The sequence below is a fragment of the Caloenas nicobarica genome, chromosome 31 (assembly GCF_036013445.1).
Source record: "Caloenas nicobarica isolate bCalNic1 chromosome 31, bCalNic1.hap1, whole genome shotgun sequence".
In the NCBI taxonomy this organism is placed as follows: domain Eukaryota; kingdom Metazoa; phylum Chordata; class Aves; order Columbiformes; family Columbidae; genus Caloenas; species Caloenas nicobarica.
This window is the reverse complement of record NC_088275.1, coordinates 989,641-1,007,037: the sequence shown is the minus strand read 5'-3', so window position 1 is coordinate 1,007,037 and position 17,397 is coordinate 989,641. Positions and strand designations below refer to the sequence as shown.

The window sequence follows — 17,397 nt, the reverse complement described above, 5'->3', positions numbered from 1 at the left end:
TATGTTGTGTTTGCTTTTTTGGGTTTTTTTTTTTTGCTTTTTTTTGCTTTTAACGTCATAGGAAACCTGTAGTCGGGATTGTTACTATTGGAAACTGATCACATGTTCCATCCAGGTATTTTCATCTCTCTGGCGTTACGCAAAAATAAAGGCCTGAGAGAGAGATATAACCGAACATAGAAGTAGAGTTAGGCTCGTTGTCTGAGTTTTGAGGCATATAGTATAAGGGGAGAAGGAAAAAAATTAAAATAAAATAAAAAATTAAAATAATGATGTTGCACAACTTGTAGAAAACAAAGAAGGGAAAGGGTTAATGTATTAAATGTGCTAAATTACATTAAGAACTTAATTTTATTAAAGTATTATTACTTAAGAAACTTGGTGTCTGCTCTTGGTTTCTGTCTGTTCACGCTGTGGGGGGGGTCCAGGAGCAGTAGTTGGGACCGCGGCTGTAACCTGGTACCACGACAAGTGTCTCGTGCTTTTAGGAACATTTCTCAGGGTTAATTAAAGCAAAGGAACTTCATTTGCAGGACTGTCAGCTCCCCTGCACCCGCTGCTGCTCCCGGTCCCGCTGGCAGCACCGTCGCACGTCCCTGAGCCTCGTGTGCGACCTCTGCCGCGTTTCACCCGTCCCGCTGCTTCGTTCCAGCGGAAATCCTTTAAAAGCCGGAAAACCTGGAACAAAACTGAGCTGCCGAGCCTGAAAGTGTCTCCGTGAGCCTAAATGAGCTCATCAGCCTGCGTGTCTGTGCCAGCGCCTGGTGGGATGGCACATCTGAGCCACGTTATAGCCACGAAGATGATGGAGTGGAGCATCTCCCTGCCGAGGAAAGGCTGAGGAGCTGGGGCTCTGGAGCTGGAGAAGAGGAGACTGAGGGCTGAGCTCATTCATGGGGATCAATATGGAAAGGGGGAGTGTCAGGAGGATGGAGCCAGGCTCTTCTGGGTGACAACCAGTGACAGGACAAGGGGCAGTGGGTACAAACTGGAATACAGGAGGTTCCGCTTGAATAGGAGAAGAAACTTGTTCGCGGTGAGGGTGCCAGAGCCTGGCCCAGGCTGCCCAGGGAGGTTGTGGAGTCTCCTTCTCTGCAGACATTCCAACCCGCCTGGACACCTTCCTGTGTAACCTCAGCTGGGTGTTCCTGCTCCGGCGGGGGGGTTGCACAGGATGAGTTTCCAAGGTCCCTTCCAACCCCTGACATTCTGTCATTCTGTGATCTAGTGGCCACAAGCCCCAAGGGACGCTTGGCTCAACCCGTCCCTTTGCAGTGCTGGGGGCAGGATCCCTAATCCTTACCCCGCCGGCACCCCCTGACAGGGCTGACATCACCTCTTGGCGCCGTGTCTCAGTGCGGGCAGATGGTGCGGGAGGAGGTGGCCGCTCTCCGCGGGTCTGCACGTCGCTGTGCCTCTGCCAGCTGGTGTGGGCACAGCCCAGCCGGGTTGGAACTGTCACACGCCTGGGGACAAACTCCAGCCACGGTGTCGTGGGTTAACCCGAGCTGGCAACACAACCACGCAGCCACTCACTCACCCCCTCCCCAGCCCCTAAATAGGGGAGGGAATCAGAAGGGAAGGGAGAAACTTGGATGGAGATAAACACAGTTTAACAAAATAACAAAATACTAATACATTACTAGTAAATATACATATAAAATCAAAATAAAAGATACTCAAGGCAATTCCTCATGAACACGCTGAGCAGCCAGTCCCAGGAAACGGCACCTGGTCCCACAGCCCATCCCAGAGAGAGAAAAGAGGGAAAAAGGCAGAAAAACCCAGAGGCCTCTGCAAAATGGCAAAAGACGGACTAAACATCCCGCACCAAAAACTCCCCCAGCTGCGCCAAAAAGAGCAAAGAAAAAAACCAACACATGCAAGAGAAAGTGCCCGAGAGAACGAGCAGAAGACCCAACTCTCCTTATATCTGAAGCATGATGCTAATGGGCTGGAACGCTCTGATTGCTCAGTCTGGGTGTCCGTCCAGCTCTGTCCGTCCATCCCCTTCCTCGCTGCCTCACACCTGTGGGCAGAGCTCAGAGTGTCCTTGGCTCTCAGAGCAGAGCGATTCCAAACATTAACTCTGTGCTGGGCTGTTATCTCTTGTTCTCAAACTAAGCCCAAATAATGAGCGCGCGAGCTATGGAAAAGAAAGGTTTCTAAGTGCATGAGGAAAATCAACCCATTTTCAGTCAAACCAGCACACACGGTCAGACACCAACGGGATGCAGCCAAGGGTGGGTCTGGCCAGCTCAGAGCCGCGGCTGCCGTGGGGACAGCGGTGCCACATGCTGTGGGGACACGCTGCACCGCGATGGCTTGAGCCAAGGCCAAGGTGCTGCCGCCAGGGCTGGGGCGGCTGCGCTGGCGGTTCGGAAAAAAAAAAAAAAAAAAAAAAAAAAAAAAAAAAAAGGGCAAACTTGACCCAAACAGGGCTGGCACCCGGGCACCACGGCCACTTCCACGGCTGGTTCAGGCACCCCCGCGCCACGGCAGCAGGATCCAACCTGCCCCTCGGAGCCTGAATTTCAAGCTCTCCTCTCCAGCCTCCCAGCAAGACGCACCCTTGCCCAGGCTACGCTCACACCTTCCTCCTCCTCCTCCTCCTCCTCACCGCTCTTGCCCTTCATCCTTCGGGGATGCCGCAGAGGCGCGGGGCCGAGCTGGCAGCTCTCGGCCTGAAGGAAGGACCCCAACAGAGAGAGAAAGAGCCTCCAGCAGCAACTTTATTTAGGGATTTTGCTCAAATTCCTGTTTTATTGATAAATCACGCCCCAAGGCCAGACCCACAGATCCCGCTGGCACGGCCCAGTGAGATGGGGTGACTGGGGGCAGCCATGGAGAGACACAGACCCCCCCCCGACCCCATCCTGCAATGGGGGACACGCTCCCAGCACTGGGGTGAATGGGGAGGGACAGGCTCTCGCAGGAAGGCCAGCACAGCACCGGCACCCGCCTTGATTGACACCTGCCCATCACCCTGATAGTGGCCCTGGGCTCAGCCCAGTCTGTCCCAGTACCTTGGGCGATGTCCCCCCCGGGAGGCACCCGCTGTCCCCCGGGCAGGGGACAGGGCCGCTGTCACCCCGCGGCTGCAGCAGACGCTCCATCTAGTGGCAGCCGTGTCCCCACGCTGTCACCAGCCTCGAGTGACACAAGACCAGAGCGGAGCAGGTTCGAGTCCGGCCAAGGTGACAGGGCGGCTCCGTGCGCTGGCACCGGCCGCCACGCAGGGAAGGACCAAGCGCCCACCCTCCTCACGCCACCCCTGTGACTCCCTTGTCCCCCGCTCAGGGCTCCCCCAAGGGACACAACCCCTGGTCCCTGCTCCAGCCCCCTGCACAGCTTTTCCCTCTGCTGGGGCTGTGCCGCAGACACGCTTCAAGGGGCTCATGGCATGAAAAGCGGGTCCTTCCAGGGACAAGGAGGGAGTGACCCCCCCGCTGCCCCGCAGCACCCAGGGCGCACCCAGCCCTTGGTGGTGAAGGGGCAGGGCTGGGTGCACCCACTGTGCTGCTGCTCGCTTCTCCAGGAGAGAGAAGGGTGCAGCCAGTGTCCCCCACCCCACCCCAAGGGCTGCACCCAGGGGTGCCGCTGGAATGCGACACCAAACAAGGGAGTCAGGACGTTTGGGCTTGTTCAGTGCCACCCCGAGTCACCCCGTGACTGCGCCTTCAGGGCTAAAGGAAGCAATGACACGAGGGGAGAGCATGTCCCAATCATGGGGAGAGGCCCTGATGCTTTCCCCTCCTCCCCGCGTTAGTGTAGGTCCTACATAAACACAGGGAGAGCAGCACACAGGCAGCGTGACGGTGCACCCAAGAGCAGCCGTGCAGAGGCAGCCAGCAGCCCACCCTGTCCTGGGGGGCTGCGGCGAGCAGAGGTAGAGGGTGAGAAACATGACGGCACCGCGTGCTGGGTGGCGGGGGCGTCAGGGCGGGGGCGCCCTGGGCTCAGATGTTCTGGCAGCAGGGCGCCTGCCTGCCCTCCTGCTGCGTGGGCAGCACCCGGATGGGCTCGATGGTCGTGCTGGGGCCAAACTCCGACTCTGGCTGCCCGGAGATCTGCCTCTGTGATACGATGCGGTAGATCTCTGCCAGCAGAGAGAACAGACGGGGAAAAAAAACCCAAACATTTAAATGTGTATTTCGGTGAAGGACCTGCCCCCTCCCGGAACATACATCTCAAGGGGTGCAAATGCCCACACCTCCCCATCCAGGGGAGCAGGATTCCACCCCAGAATGTACAGCCAGGGTCCTCAGCAGGCTTCTAGGAAGACACAATGTCCAAACCCATCTCCGTCCCCCCTTTTCCTGGTTGCCCTTTACCCGAGAGGATGTTGTGGAAAGCCATCTCCACGTTGGTGGAGTCCAGAGCAGACGTCTCCAGGAAGGACAAACCGTTCTTCTCTGCAAGGACAGGGCGAGCTCAGGCAGGTGCCACGAGCTGCATCTGCCTCGAGGTGGGACAGGACGGGATGGGCCAGGTACCTGCGAAGCTCCGCGCCTCGTCGGTGGGCACGGCCCGCAGGTGTCGCAGGTCGCTCTTGTTGCCCACCAGCATGATGACGATGTTGGCGTCCGCGTGGTCCTGCAGCTCCTTCAGCCAGCGCTCGGCGTTCTCGTACGTCAGGTACTTGGCGATGTCGTAGACGAGCAGAGCTCCCACCGCCCCCCGATAGTAGCTGGGGACAGCAAGGGGACAGGGTCACAGCACGGCCCCGGGTGCGGGGGGTGTGCGGGGAGCAAGGAAACTCACGCCGAGGTGATGGCCCGGTACCGCTCCTGCCCGGCCGTGTCCCAGATCTGAGCCTTCACCGTCTTGTTGTCCACCTGGATGCTCCTCGTGGCAAACTCCACCCCAATAGTGCTCTTGCTCTCCAGGTTGAACTCGTTGCGGGTGAAGCGGGAGAGCAGGTTGCTCTTCCCCACCCCAGAGTCCCCGATGAGCACAACTGGGGGGGGCACAAGCACAGCGTCAGCCCCCCGGGACACCCAGCAGAGGCATTTGCATCCAGCAACACCGACCATCTCGGCAAACCCCACCGCCCAACTCGGGAAGGGTGGGGGGTCCCCAGCTTTGCCCCCACCCCAGATTCAGCTCCACTTGCCCCCCGGAGCAGGCGCTGGGTGAGCGGCTGCGCTGGCGAAGCTGCGCTCAGGGGGCAGGACCAGCAGCCTCCGCTCATCCCGACGGCACCGCAGCCGCCTGTAAATACCCCTCAAGGAAACCTCTGCCTGGAGGGTGCCGGGGGTTTGTGTCCCAGCACTGCGGACAGGAAGACGCCGTATGCACCTACGTACCCAAACAGGCAGAAAACCAGAGCCAGGAGCTGTGTGGAAACAGCCCGGTCAGAGAGGCCAAGCAGAACGGGGCTCCTATTTCCAGCCCAAGGTCCCAGTCCTGAGGGCACGTGAGAGGACTGAAAGACCCTGCCTAAAAGGAAGCAGCATCCTCCTCTTCTACTGCCACTGTCCAGCCCTGAGCGTGCGGGGAAGTCTCTGGGTGTGGATTAACAAAATGCACTTTCTGCCTGTCCCAGGCCTGGCTGGTTCCTGTAAAATCTGGTGGAACAGGCTCTGGGGAGGTTTTATCACGCAGCTCCCCTATCAAGTTTGTTGAGTTTATGACTCAACGGGTTCTGATTTCCTTTTTGTTTGTTTAATTCCCCCACTGCTGATTCTGTACGTTCTCCAGGTGCGCTCAAACACAGCCACTTCACTTTGCCCACCCTCTTGGAACCAAGCTTGGGGGACACTTCTCCCTCCCAGGATCTGACAACAGCAGGACTGGGACCACAACCATCCAGTGACCACGCTGGAGAGAAAGCTGGAGCAGCAACACCAAGCACGGGACACCACCGGCTGTGCCACACGGCCACGCTCGTCCTCAGGGCTGCGGAACACCCTGCAGGACACGCGGCAAGACACATCCACACTCACTGAAGGCTCAGCAGTCACCATCCTCCAAGGAGCTTGTTCTGTGTCCTTCCCCATCAGCTCCAGCTCGCAGGAACTTTGCTGCCTCGCCTGGGCCACCCCCTCGCCCAAACCCCCCTTGCAGGGCACGCAACGCACAGCGCTGCTCCGTGGAGCCCGGCGGCGTGCGGAGCAGCTCCCCGGGGTCACCGAGAGTAGCCAAAAGCCACCAGAGCCTCGCCGGCCACCGCTGGGTCAGGGTGGCCAGCAAGGGAGGGAAGGATGGCTCCTCCAAGCAGCACCCAAAGTCACTGGGTGCTATGTGAAGGCCCCAGAGGACCATGACAGCCTGGACTACCCTGCACGAACTGGTAGAAAAACACAGGCTGGTGATGCGCTGGGTTTGCTAAGGCTTGCCGAGCCGCGCTACTTTGATCTCGGCTTGTTGTTTAATCAAAGGGATGTTGCTGCTTCCCCCAGCTCAACCACCACGTCCATCCCTGCCCCGGCAGCGCCGCGCTCTCACTGGCACCAGCCAAAGCACCTCCACGGCCTGGGGACGGGAGGGCAGCGCCGCTGGTACCTGTGAGAGCCCTGCCTGCCAGAAACCTGCACTAAGTACAGCCGAGGGAAACTGAGGCACGAGCACGTCGTGCTGCATCACCCCTGCAGCCAGCAAGAAGAGTATTGGCATGGGAAAGCTTTAGCAAACCAGGCTGAGGAGGGAGAAAGGAGCAGAGCCAGCCCGTGCCAGGCACACACTGACCCTGCGCAGGCGGACTTGGCATCGCAGCCAGGGATGCAGGGAGGAGGTTGGTTGGGACAGGGTTCCAGCAGATTCTGGAGCACCTCAATGCAGGTTCTTGCTCAGCCCCAACCCCCTGAGCTGGAGGGACTTGAGCAGCACCCTCCTCCCCCCACACAAAAGCGTTTATCACGCTCGGTCCTCGCTGGACACGCAGGAGCTGGTTAAAGCAGAGAGCACACACGCCACGAGCGCCGGTGAAACATCCTCCACACCTCGCGTCCCAGCCCAGAGTGGGGATGGGAACAGCCAGGAGCTCCGCACAGGACCCCCGAGGAAGGGTCCACGGAGCAGCAATGCCCAGGGCCATCTCTCATCTCTCCCGAGCGCCTCCAGCAACACCAAGGGCTTTCCCGGGAGCACAGCTGGAATCCACATCGCGCCGGGACACGTGGGAAGGCAGCTGGTGCTCCCACCTCCGTGGAAATCGGGATGAGGCTGCTCCGAGCAGCGACCATCCCTTGTTTCTCAGGGGCAGAAGCTGGTCTCAGCGGAGCCGTCCAACCCCAGACAGCACGGGCGCAGCTCCACGCCCCTAAAAATCGCATCTCCTTTGGGCTTCGCTCCTACTTCAGGAGGGTTGAGCACACCTTGCGTTCAAAACTGAGTTTTCTGATTGTTCTAAGGACTCCAGAGACCATCATGAGACTGAGGAAGGGAATGCAGAGCTGCTGTCAGCCCTGGCTCGGGTAGGACCCCGGGGAGGGGGCGGCACGGCAGGAGGGCGCTGCGCCACGGCCACCGCGGAGCCGCGCGGCTGGCACCGCACCGGGCGAGCAGCAAAGGCCGCGCCAGCCAGAGGAGTCCCTGCCCAGACACCTCACCCCGAGGCATCAGCGTTTCCCCCTTGTCGGGTCCCAGAACAGCTCCGGAGAGGAGGATTTTCCTGGGCAGGGGCCAGGGGGGTAAGCGAGGGGCCGGGGGCTGCCGGCGCGGCGGTGGCTGGAATCACTCAGGGCCTTTCCGGCAGGGCTGACTCACGACCGGCCGATGGGTGATCTCATTCCCCAGCTTTTATTGCTCAGGAGGTTGTGACATTGCCAAGTCGTCCCCTGGCTTCACCCAGCACCGGCACCAGCAACCAGCACAAGGGTAGAGCTGCTATCACCGGGAAAGCCGGTGTGCGCAGGGGATGGCAGCTCAGAGCGAGGCGTTCCATGGGCGCCCTGGGTTCCTACAGTCAGGAAAACCAACGTTGCACTTTCAGGGTCCCAGCCCTGTCCCCTTGGAGAGGTCACACTGTGACCAGCACCGGGAAGGACGAGCCCTGGCCCCTTCCCCTTGACTGCAGCGGGGGGAGCAGCACAGCTTTTCCTCTTGGAAATTTGCTCGCTCAGCCCCCAGAACGGCTCCTCTCAGTCCAACCAGGCAGAGGGGAGCACCCAAAACCGCCCTGAGACTGACACAGCACCACAGACCAGCTCCCCCCACCTCCTGGGGCTGCCCCCAGCACCCAGGCACGGCCACCCTGGGGTGCTGCACCCAGCTGAGGGCTCCAGACTCCTCCCACAGCAGTAACGAGCTACTTTAATTAGCACTAGGGCCACAAACAGTCACCAGCACCCAGACCAGCAGTAAGCAAACCCTCAGCCTGCTGGCAGCATTTCAGCCTCCACCCTACGGCCCCAGCACCACCGGTACCCCCTACCCCTCTGCCCAGCACCCCAACAAGCCTCCCCAGGTCCCCAGCGCTGGGACCATCTGTTATGTCCCCGCACAAGCCAAAGCCGCAGCACCCAGCCCTACCCAAGGGTGCTGCATGGAGACAGCACCACCCACCGAGGGCTGAGACCGGGCCCAGCTCATTGCAGGCTTGGCCAGAGCAGGACACCCACCTTTGAACAGGTAGTCGTACTCATCGTCCTTGCCCCGCATCGCGCACAGCCCCACTCCCACTGGGCTAACTGGGATTTCCGGGCCTCATCCAGCCCCGGCAGGGACCGTCCCCTGCGCACTCATTGGTGGCCACAGCCCTTCCTCCTCCGCACCCATTGGTGGCCGGGGCTGCCCGTCACCGCCCAGGTGTGCTCACCTGTGCCAGGTAAGGGGAGGGGGGGCAGGAGTTTAGGTTGAGAGAGGTTCTCCTGCCCCTCTGCTCTGCCCTGGGGAGGCCGCAGCTGGAATATCGTGTCCAGTTCTGGGCCCCTCAGCTCCAGCAGGACAGGGAACTGCTGGAGAGAGTCCAGCGCAGCCACCAAGATGCTGGAGGGAGTGGAGCATCTCCCTGCCGAGGAAAGGCTGAGGAGCTGGGGCTCTGGAGCTGGAGAAGAGGAGACTGAGGGCTGAGCTCATTCATGGGGATCAATATGGAAAGGGGGAGTGTCAGGAGGATGGAGCCAGGCTCTTCTGGGTGACATCCAGTGACAGGACAAGGGGCAATGGGTGCAAACTGAAACACAGGAGGTTCCGCTTGAATAGGAGAAGAAACTTGTTCGCGGTGAGGGTGCCAGAGCCTGGCCCAGGCTGCCCAGGGAGGTTGTGGAGTCTCCTTCTCTGCAGACATTCCAACCCGCCTGGACACCTTCTGTGTAACCTCAGCTGGGTGTTCCTGCTCCGGCGGGGGGGTTGCGCTGGATGAGCTTCCGAGGTCCCTTCCGACCCCTGATGTTCTGGGATCCTGTGAATGCAGCTGCTCCCACGGGTGGTTGGGACAGGCCCCTCCAGCAGGACCCGGCTCTCGGAGGTGACAGTGGCCAGTTGTCCCCAGGGCCCCGGGTGAGGACTCTGGTACCTGCTCAGCGCTGCTGCGCCTTCCCCAGGGCTCTGGGGTGGACGGCCCTCGATTGTCCCCGTGCAAAACACTGCACGGCAGCAGGGAGAGGCCACTGCTGCGTGCGGCTGTGCCACCGGTGGGGACAGTCACGGCCACGCTCTCCACGCAGAACCACGGGCACAAAATGGGAGCTGGGCTGAGATGTTCTGCCCAGTGTGAAGGAAGAGCAAGTGGCCAGAACTAGAATGAAGAACCCAGTTCTCACAATCCGCGGAGAATTTCCCAGGTCCGAGGGGTTTCTAATAACTGGACTGGTCTGGACTGCTAAACTGCCAGCTGTCCCCTATTGAGGGTGTGGGGACACGGGGGGGCACAGGGGGACCACAGCATCAGCTGGGCTGCTTGGGTGGCTGTGACCTCCAGTGCGTCCTGAGGTGGGGACCAGAGCACGGGACCGCGAACACACAGGAATTCCAGCTCAGCAAACCTGCCGTTTCGTAAGACCTTTAATGGTTGCGTCACCACTGTGCCGGACACACAGCACCAGGCTCAGCACCAAACCCCGACGGGAGGGACTTTCGCTGGGTCCTGCCATCACGCTTGTCCCATGTCTGGGATGGGGACAAAGGCGTGCCAAGGGCTGAGCTCCTTAGGGCTTGGGATGAGCCCAGAGCAGTCCCTGGTGGGGACAGAGACCTGTGGGGACAGCCACATCCTCAGGGCCTGGCACAGCATGGCCCCACGGGAGCAACCCCAGGGTCAGTGCAAGCAGAGCGGCTCCCATCACGAGCATGATCCTGGCCAGAACCTCCTGGCTCCTTCCCCAGCAGCACCGCGGGGGTGTCCCAGTCCTCTGCAGGTCCAGGGGGGCTGGGAGGTCCGTGCGTGACGGTGGAGATACAATTCAGGGCCCGGCACAAACGAAGCAGCCAGAGCAGGGCTCCTGGCACTGGTGCTTCTCACCGTTTAGGGCAGAATTTGGCCACTGCCTGGGCTGCTGGTCCCCATGGCACCAGGATGAGGGTGGCACTGCAGGCTCGGTGACACCAGCCTGTGCCAGTGGCCAGCCGAGGCTGTGTGGAGGCAGACCCAGCCCTGTGGCACTGGCATGTCCCGGGGCTGAGGGGTCCCCAGGGGCTGCCCGGGGTGCCCGGGCAGCTCAGAGGGGGACGCAGCACGGGCGCTTCTCCGTCTGCGCCGCGGCCGCGCTCTCCGGGCTCTCGTTGGCAAGTGACACCGTGTTGCTTTGGCTGTTCCTCTGCTTCTGCTGCTGCACTTTGTGGAAGATCTCTGCAAAGCAAGAGGTGCCGATGGGGTCTGCGTGTCAGCCGAGGGTCCCCCGGGAAAGCAGGGACAGCGTCGAGCCTGCAGCCCCCGCTGCTCACCCAACAGCCTGGTGCTTGGCCCTGTCCCCTTTGTGCAGCAGAGGGGATGAGTTGAGGGGTGACAAGGGAGCAGCTCCCCCAAGTTGCATTTCTGTAGTGCCTGGGGAACACCCTGCACTTGGGCAATTTCCTCTTGCCCAACCTGGATTAGTGTTTCACCCCATGCCAGGGCTGGCAGCTCTCCCGGCACGGCACGGCATGGCACGGCACGGCATGGCATGGCACAGCACAGCACGCCTCACCACATTCCTGCCCCAACACTGCTGGCTGCCATTCCCGGAGAAATCGCCATCCCCGTCCCCCCAGGTCCCCAGGGCTGGTTCAGCAGGATGCTGGAGATGATGAGTCAGGAGCCAGGACAACAGGAAGGGGAACTGGGGATTACAGGGGGAGAAGGAGCCCCGGGGGCTCTGGGGATGCCCTGGGGGCTGTGAGAACAAAGCCATGGGGAGTGAAACACCCAGCAAGAAAGGCCAGAAACCAAACCAGCCAGAAAGACGACGCCAAAACCAGTCCCAAAGAGCTCACGTGGAGCAGGGCAGAGGAGAGACACGCTGCGCATCCTCCGCTCAGCCCTGCATCCCTGCTAAGGGACCCTGCAATGCCCCATTCCCCAGGATATGCCAGGCCATGTACCCTTCAGGATGGTCTCAAACGCCTGCTCGACGTTGGTGGAGTCCAGCGCCGAGGTCTCGACAAACAGCAGCCCGTTGTTGTCTGAAAGGAAAAGAGTCCCCCGAGACAATGCAGACCCCAGCAAGGGCACGGCTGTTTCAGAACCCTTTAGAGATGCCCAGGTGCCCGCATTGGTGCGGGTCCCTGCTATCAGGGTGCCAGCCCATACCTGCAAACATTTTCGCCTCCTCCATGGGCACCTCCCGAGCCTGCGCGAGGTCGGTCTTGTTCCCCACCAGCATGACGACGATGCTGGCCTCGGCGTGGTCGTACAGCTCCTTCAGCCAGCGCTCCACCACATCGTACGTCTGGTGCTTAGTGATGTCAAAGACAACCAGGGCACCCACAGCTCCTCGGTAATACCTACAGCAGAATCCCACCATCACCCCATGCTTGGGACACCCCCCACGGCACCCTCACCCGTGGGGCTCGACTACGAGGGCATCACCACCCAGGTAGCAGGGGGACCCTAATTTTGGGCGTCCCATCCTTACGCGGAGGTGATGGCGCGGTACCGCTCCAGCCCGGCCGTGTCCCAGATCTGAGCTTTCACCACGGCGTCTCCCACCATGATGGTGCGGGTGGAGAACTCCACCCCGATGGTGGTGCGGCTGTCATGGTTGAACTCGTTGCGGGTGAAGCGGGAGAGCAGGTTGGTTTTGCCCACCCCGGACTCTCCAATCAGGACAACTGCGGAAGGAAGGGAGAGAGCCTGCTGGAGCAGTTGCGGAGGGGAGAGGGCTGCTCCAAGACACTTCACAGTAACTCAAATAACCTTTCTGACCCAAGCCAGCAGCTCATTGCCTCGGCAGTGCAGCAGCCAGACCCCCCAGCTGCTGGCACAGGGTGCACAACCACCCCCCATTTCATAACCCTGGCCCCGGGCGCAGAGGCTGGTTGTGGGTGAGACACCCACCGGGGTCACTCCTTCAGCAAACGGGGGTCCCGTCCCTGCATCATGAGCTCTCAGCCCCTCGAGTGCGGCTGAGCCATCCCGGCTGAGCCCATCCACGCTCCCCAGCTGCTGCTGTGGCCCCAGTGCTGGTCAGGGGTGACAGGGGGGTGACCAGGCAGCAGGAGCAGGGCGAGGATGCTGGAGGGTCTCAGGTCACCCTTCCGCAGTGGGCACCCAGGACTGGTGGCACACCAGAGCCCGTCCATCTTCCCTTTCCCTCAGGGGATCATTGAATTCCAGTGAGGTCTCCCCGGCAGAGACGCAGGACACTGGGGTGTCACGTCACTGGAGCTCAAGCTGGGAGGCATGAGGCTGTGCCCCCATTTCTCCAGCCCAGGTCTGACCCCCATGTCCTCTGCGTGCGCCACCACCTGGGTCACCGCAGCAAAAGGACTTTTAAACACCTGCCGCTCTCGAGTGTTAATGGGCTCGCACGCTGTTTCTGTCTCGCACGCTCTTTCTGTCTCACACGCTCAGCCCTGGCCATCTCAGCCACCACCACGCACCAGCAATTCACCCAATGCCCCACGTGTGCAGCCTTGGCGTGGGGATGGGTCTCCTGGCACCTCCACGGACCCCGGTGCCGTTCGCCAGCCCTGACCTTGCCGCCGCCAACCAGGGACGCGACCAAGGCCGGTGCCCACTCCCCGATCCCCCAACCCCTTGGAGCTCCCGGCGCACACCAGAGCTGCAGGGACTGTCAGCGACATCCCTGCTGGGGACACAGCAGCCTTGGGGGCACAGCACCCCAATTCCTTCCTCGCAGCCCCAGCCTTCGTCCCATCCGTTTTGGGCACGGGGGTTCGCCTCGAGCCCAGGACTCACCCTTGAACACAAAGTTATAATCCTCCTCGGCGCTGCCCATGTCGCCCCGGCTGCCGCCCGCCCCGCCGGGGCCGCTGCCGCCCGGTTTCCTCCTTCGCGCTGCGAGGCCTCGGGCAGGCGGAGCGGGGCGGGCCCGGGAGGCACCGGGGGAGGGGATGCGGGGGGCGAAGTGTCCTCCCGGTGTCCTCCCGGCTGCGGAGGGAGCGGCGGGGGCCGGGGGCCGGCGGGGGCCGGCGAGTGAGCGGCGTCCGGGGCCCGGGGTCCGTGGAGGGTCCGGGGTCCCAGCGGGTTCGGAGAGTGGACGGGGCGCGGGGGAGCGAGCGGGGTGCGGGGTCCGAGGGTCGGAGCGGGGTCCGGGGTGAGTCCGGGGTCCGAGGGTCGGAGTGGGGTCCGGGGTCCGGGGTGAGTCCGGGGTCCGAGGGTCGGAGCGGGGTCCGGGGTCCGAGGTGAGTCCGGGGTCCGAGCGGGGTCTGGGGGTCTGAGCGGGGTCCGGGATCCGGGGTGAGTCCGGGGTCCGAGGGTCGGAGCGGGGTCCGGGATCCGAGGTCCCGAGAGGGTCTGGGGTCCGAGCGGGGTCTGAGGTCCGAGCGGGGCCGGGGGCCGAGCGGGGTCCCGGGAGCGGCGGGCCGGGCGGGCTGGCAGCGCGGCTCGGCCGGTTGACTCAAGGGGTGGGACCGGGTGTCGCAGCGCAGGTTGGGCAGGTAGTGTCACCCTTGGGACCGTGACGGGGCGGCCGGAGGAGGAGCCGGGGCCTGATCCTGGCTGCGGAGGCCGGCGCAGGTTGGGGCACAGGCAGCGGCACAGGCACCGCGGGCAGCCGGACCGGCAGCCCCAGCTCCAACCGGGTGCGAACGCATTTCCTCGTCTCTGCTGCCATCGTGTGAAAACCGGGGAAACTGGGGAAGGGAGGGAGCCCCCCGAACACCGCCCCAATGCAGCCGGGCAGGGGTGCAGAGGGGGCCCAGCTCTGTCGTACCCCCTCCCATGACATGAGTCCCCAACAGCCCCTGCCCTGTTTTCCCCACGGCAACAGCGCATCATGGGGCTACGGGCAGCCCCAAAACGCTGCCCGGGGCACCCCCAGCCCTGCCCAGCGTGTGTTACCCCCACCCCCAGCTCCTTTTATTTGCAAGAGACACAAAACAACACAAGCATTAGACACACTTTTATTCCCCCCACACTTTTTTGCTCCCCCACCTTATTTTTAAAGGCCGCACCAAAGTGGGACCGAGCTCTGGGATCCCTGTGGGGCTGCTCACCCCCCACCTTTGCCGGTGACGGTGTCGAACAAACGGCCTTTGCCGGTGGCACCTCCAAGCCCCTCGGCTCCTGTGGTCAGGACGCGGCCACCTGCGTGAGCGGCTCCTCCAGGTACTGGACCAGTGCCTGCGCCTGCGAGCAGAGAGCGGCGTGAGCGGAGCCGGGGGGGATTTTGCAAGCCGCATGCACACCACCCGTTGTACTTGTTTTAATCTGTAATTCATTTTAGAGCCTTAAAAAGGTGTGGTGCAGCGTCTGGGCTGGTACAGGGGACAAAGGAGGTTCTGCAAGGAGGAAAGAGGCATCCCAAGCACAGCAGGTTCCTGCACCACTCCCATTCTCATCCTCCTCAACAGCTCTTTCCCAGCCCACAGTGGGGACACAGCCCTGTGCCCCCCCAGCTGCCTCCCCATCAGTTCCAGCAGGACAGGGAACCGCTGGAGAGAGTCCAGCGCAGCCACCAAGATGCTGAAGGGAGTGGAGCATCTCCCTGCCGAGGAAAGGCTGAGGAGCTGGGGCTCTGGAGCTGGAGAAGAGGAGACTGAGGGCTGAGCTCATTCATGGGGATCAATATGGAAAGGGGGAGTGTCAGGAGGATGGAGCCAGGCTCTTCTGGGTGACAGCCAGTGACAGGACAAGGGGCAATGGGTGCAAACTGGAACACGGGAGGTTCCGCTTGAATAGGAGAAGAAACTTGTTCGCGGTGAGGGTGCCAGAGCCTGGCCCAGGCTGCCCAGGGAGGTTGTGGAGTCTCCTTCTCTGCAGACATTCCAACCCGCCTGGACACCTTCCTGTGTAACCTCAGCTGGGTGTTCCTGCTCCGGCGGGGGGGTTGCGCTGGATGAGCTTTCCAGGTCCCTTCCAACCCCTGACATTCTGGGATTCTGTGATTACCTTGGCCTTCAGCATCCCAAATCCGACCGTCTCCTTTGCGTACATGCAGAGCAGCAGGTTTGCCACCCGCGTGATGGCCACTCGCCCCTCCTGCCCAGGAAGAAACAGCACCCATCACACCCCCAGCCTGGCAGGGACCACCAGCGGGGTCCCAGGGAAGCCCCAGGGAGGGGAAGGCAGCTCCCAGCCCCACCTACCATGCAGTCCATGAGGATGAACTTGAGGTTGTCCTCGTTGAAAGCCTGGTGTCCATTCTTGTCGTAAGCCACCCAGATGTTGCTGGCGATGGCTGCGGTGACCCTGGCATCAGTGTCCCCGTAGCCTGAGTAGGCAAGCAAGGACCCCTCGTTGTTCAGGAGCCTGAAAACAAGACAGAGGGACAAACTGGTGCCTCGAAACCCAGAGGGACAGCAGACCCCACTGCAGTGCCAGGGGGCTGAGCACTATGCACTATGTTCTGTGACCAGTGCATGGTCCTGGCACCGTGCACCATGTTCTATGCACAGTGCATGGTCCTGGCACTGTGCACCATGTTATGTGACCAGTGCATGGTCCCGGCACTATGCACCATGTTCTGTGCGCAGTGCATGGTCTTGGCACCGTGCACCATGTTCTGTGACCAGTGCATGGTCCTGGCACCATGCACCATGTTCTGTGTGCAGTGCATAGTCTTGGCACCGTGCACCATGTTCTGTGACCAGTGCACGGTCCTGGCACCGTGCACCATGTTCTGTGTGCAGTGCACGGTCCTGGCATCGTGCACTATGTTCTGTGCGCAGTGCACGGTCCTGGCACCGTGCACTATGTTCTGTGCGCAGTGCACGGTCCTGGCATCGTGCACTATGTTCTGTGACCAGTGCACGGTCCTGGCACCGTGCACTATGTTCTGTGCGCAGTGCACGGTCCTGGCATCGTGCACTATGTTCTGTGACCAGTGCACGGTCCTGGCACCGTGCACTATGTTCTGTGCGCAGTGCACGGTCCTGGCACCGTGCACAGCCCCAGCACAGTGAAATGTGCATCGCCCTGGCACTGTGCATGGCCCCAGCACCATACGCGGCCCCAGCACCGTGCACTGTGCATGGCCCCAGTACCACACACGCCCTTTCCAGGCCCCTCGCCTCCCACCCCGCCCGGGGAGCCATTTCCAGGGCAGGGGGAAGAAAGCATTTCCTCGCAGGAGCACACTCCCCTGCGACAAAGCGGGACCGCGCCAGCCCGGCCCTGCAGCCCCCAGCACACGGGCGGGGAGGCCGCCCCTCGCCCCCAGCCCCTACTCACAGGGTGCTCTGGACCCCGCCGGTGTTGGCCTGGCTCAGCACCTGCGTCAGCGCTTTGGGGCGCAGCATGGCGGCCGCGCCGGATGGCGGGACGGGCGGGAGCGGCCGCGCCCGGCGCGCAGAGCACGCCGGGAATTGCAGTCCCTGTGCCGGGGGCGCCATGTCTGCGGCGGCGCGGGGGCTGCGGTAGGATCGTTTTGTTTGGAAAAGCCCCTCAGGATCATCGAGTCCAACCGTTCCCCAGCCCTGGCACTGCCCCGTGTCCCTGAGAACCTCATGTCTGTCTGTCCAACCCCTCCAGGGATGGTGACTCCAGCACTGCCCTGGGCAGCCTGTTCCTATGCCCCACAGCCCTTTGGGGAAGAAATTCTCCCAAATTTCCAACCTCAGCCTCCCCTTGAGGCCGTTTCCTCTGCTCCTGGCGCTTGTTCCTGGGGAGCAGAGCCCGACCCCCCCTGGCTCCAAGCTCCTTTCAGGCAGGTCAGAGATCAGAAGGTCTCCCCTCAGCTCCTGTTCTCCAGCTGAACCCCCAGCTCCCTCAGCCGCTCCCATCACACTTGTGCTCCAGCCCCTTCCCCAGCTCCGTTCCCTTCTCTCAACTCGCTCCAGCACCTCAAGGCCTTTCTTGGCATGAGAGGCAGAAAACTGAATACAATATTCAAGGTTTGCCACTAACAGGCT

The 17,397-nt window shown here is 61.9% G+C and overlaps 3 protein-coding genes across 3 annotated transcripts; all 3 read right to left on the bottom strand.

Moving 5' to 3' along the window:
- Nucleotides 1–2,785: 2,785 nt before the first annotated feature.
- Nucleotides 2,786–8,642, bottom strand: LOC135999967 (ras-related protein Rab-11A-like). Its single transcript, XM_065653565.1, has 5 exons — nucleotides 8,565–8,642; nucleotides 4,765–4,960; nucleotides 4,497–4,690; nucleotides 4,335–4,415; nucleotides 2,786–4,099 (listed from the first exon to the last, which is right to left on the bottom strand). Exons 1-5 carry the CDS (start codon nucleotides 8,602–8,604, stop codon nucleotides 3,960–3,962), a joined length of 651 nt encoding a protein of 216 aa, XP_065509637.1. The 5' UTR covers nucleotides 8,605–8,642; the 3' UTR covers nucleotides 2,786–3,959.
- A 1,375-nt stretch (nucleotides 8,643–10,017) lies between these two features.
- RAB25 (RAB25, member RAS oncogene family) lies at nucleotides 10,018–13,353 on the bottom strand. The gene is made up of 5 exons (XM_065653627.1): nucleotides 13,283–13,353; nucleotides 11,997–12,192; nucleotides 11,672–11,865; nucleotides 11,464–11,544; nucleotides 10,018–10,732 (listed from the first exon to the last, which is right to left on the bottom strand). Exons 1-5 carry the CDS (start codon nucleotides 13,320–13,322, stop codon nucleotides 10,602–10,604), a joined length of 642 nt encoding a protein of 213 aa, XP_065509699.1. The 5' UTR covers nucleotides 13,323–13,353; the 3' UTR covers nucleotides 10,018–10,601.
- A 1,081-nt stretch (nucleotides 13,354–14,434) lies between these two features.
- LAMTOR2 (late endosomal/lysosomal adaptor, MAPK and MTOR activator 2) lies at nucleotides 14,435–16,815 on the bottom strand. The gene is made up of 4 exons (XM_065653743.1): nucleotides 16,718–16,815; nucleotides 15,634–15,796; nucleotides 15,437–15,526; nucleotides 14,435–14,674 (listed from the first exon to the last, which is right to left on the bottom strand). Exons 1-4 carry the CDS (start codon nucleotides 16,783–16,785, stop codon nucleotides 14,618–14,620), a joined length of 378 nt encoding a protein of 125 aa, XP_065509815.1. The 5' UTR covers nucleotides 16,786–16,815; the 3' UTR covers nucleotides 14,435–14,617.
- Between the last annotated feature and the right edge of the window lie 582 nt (nucleotides 16,816–17,397).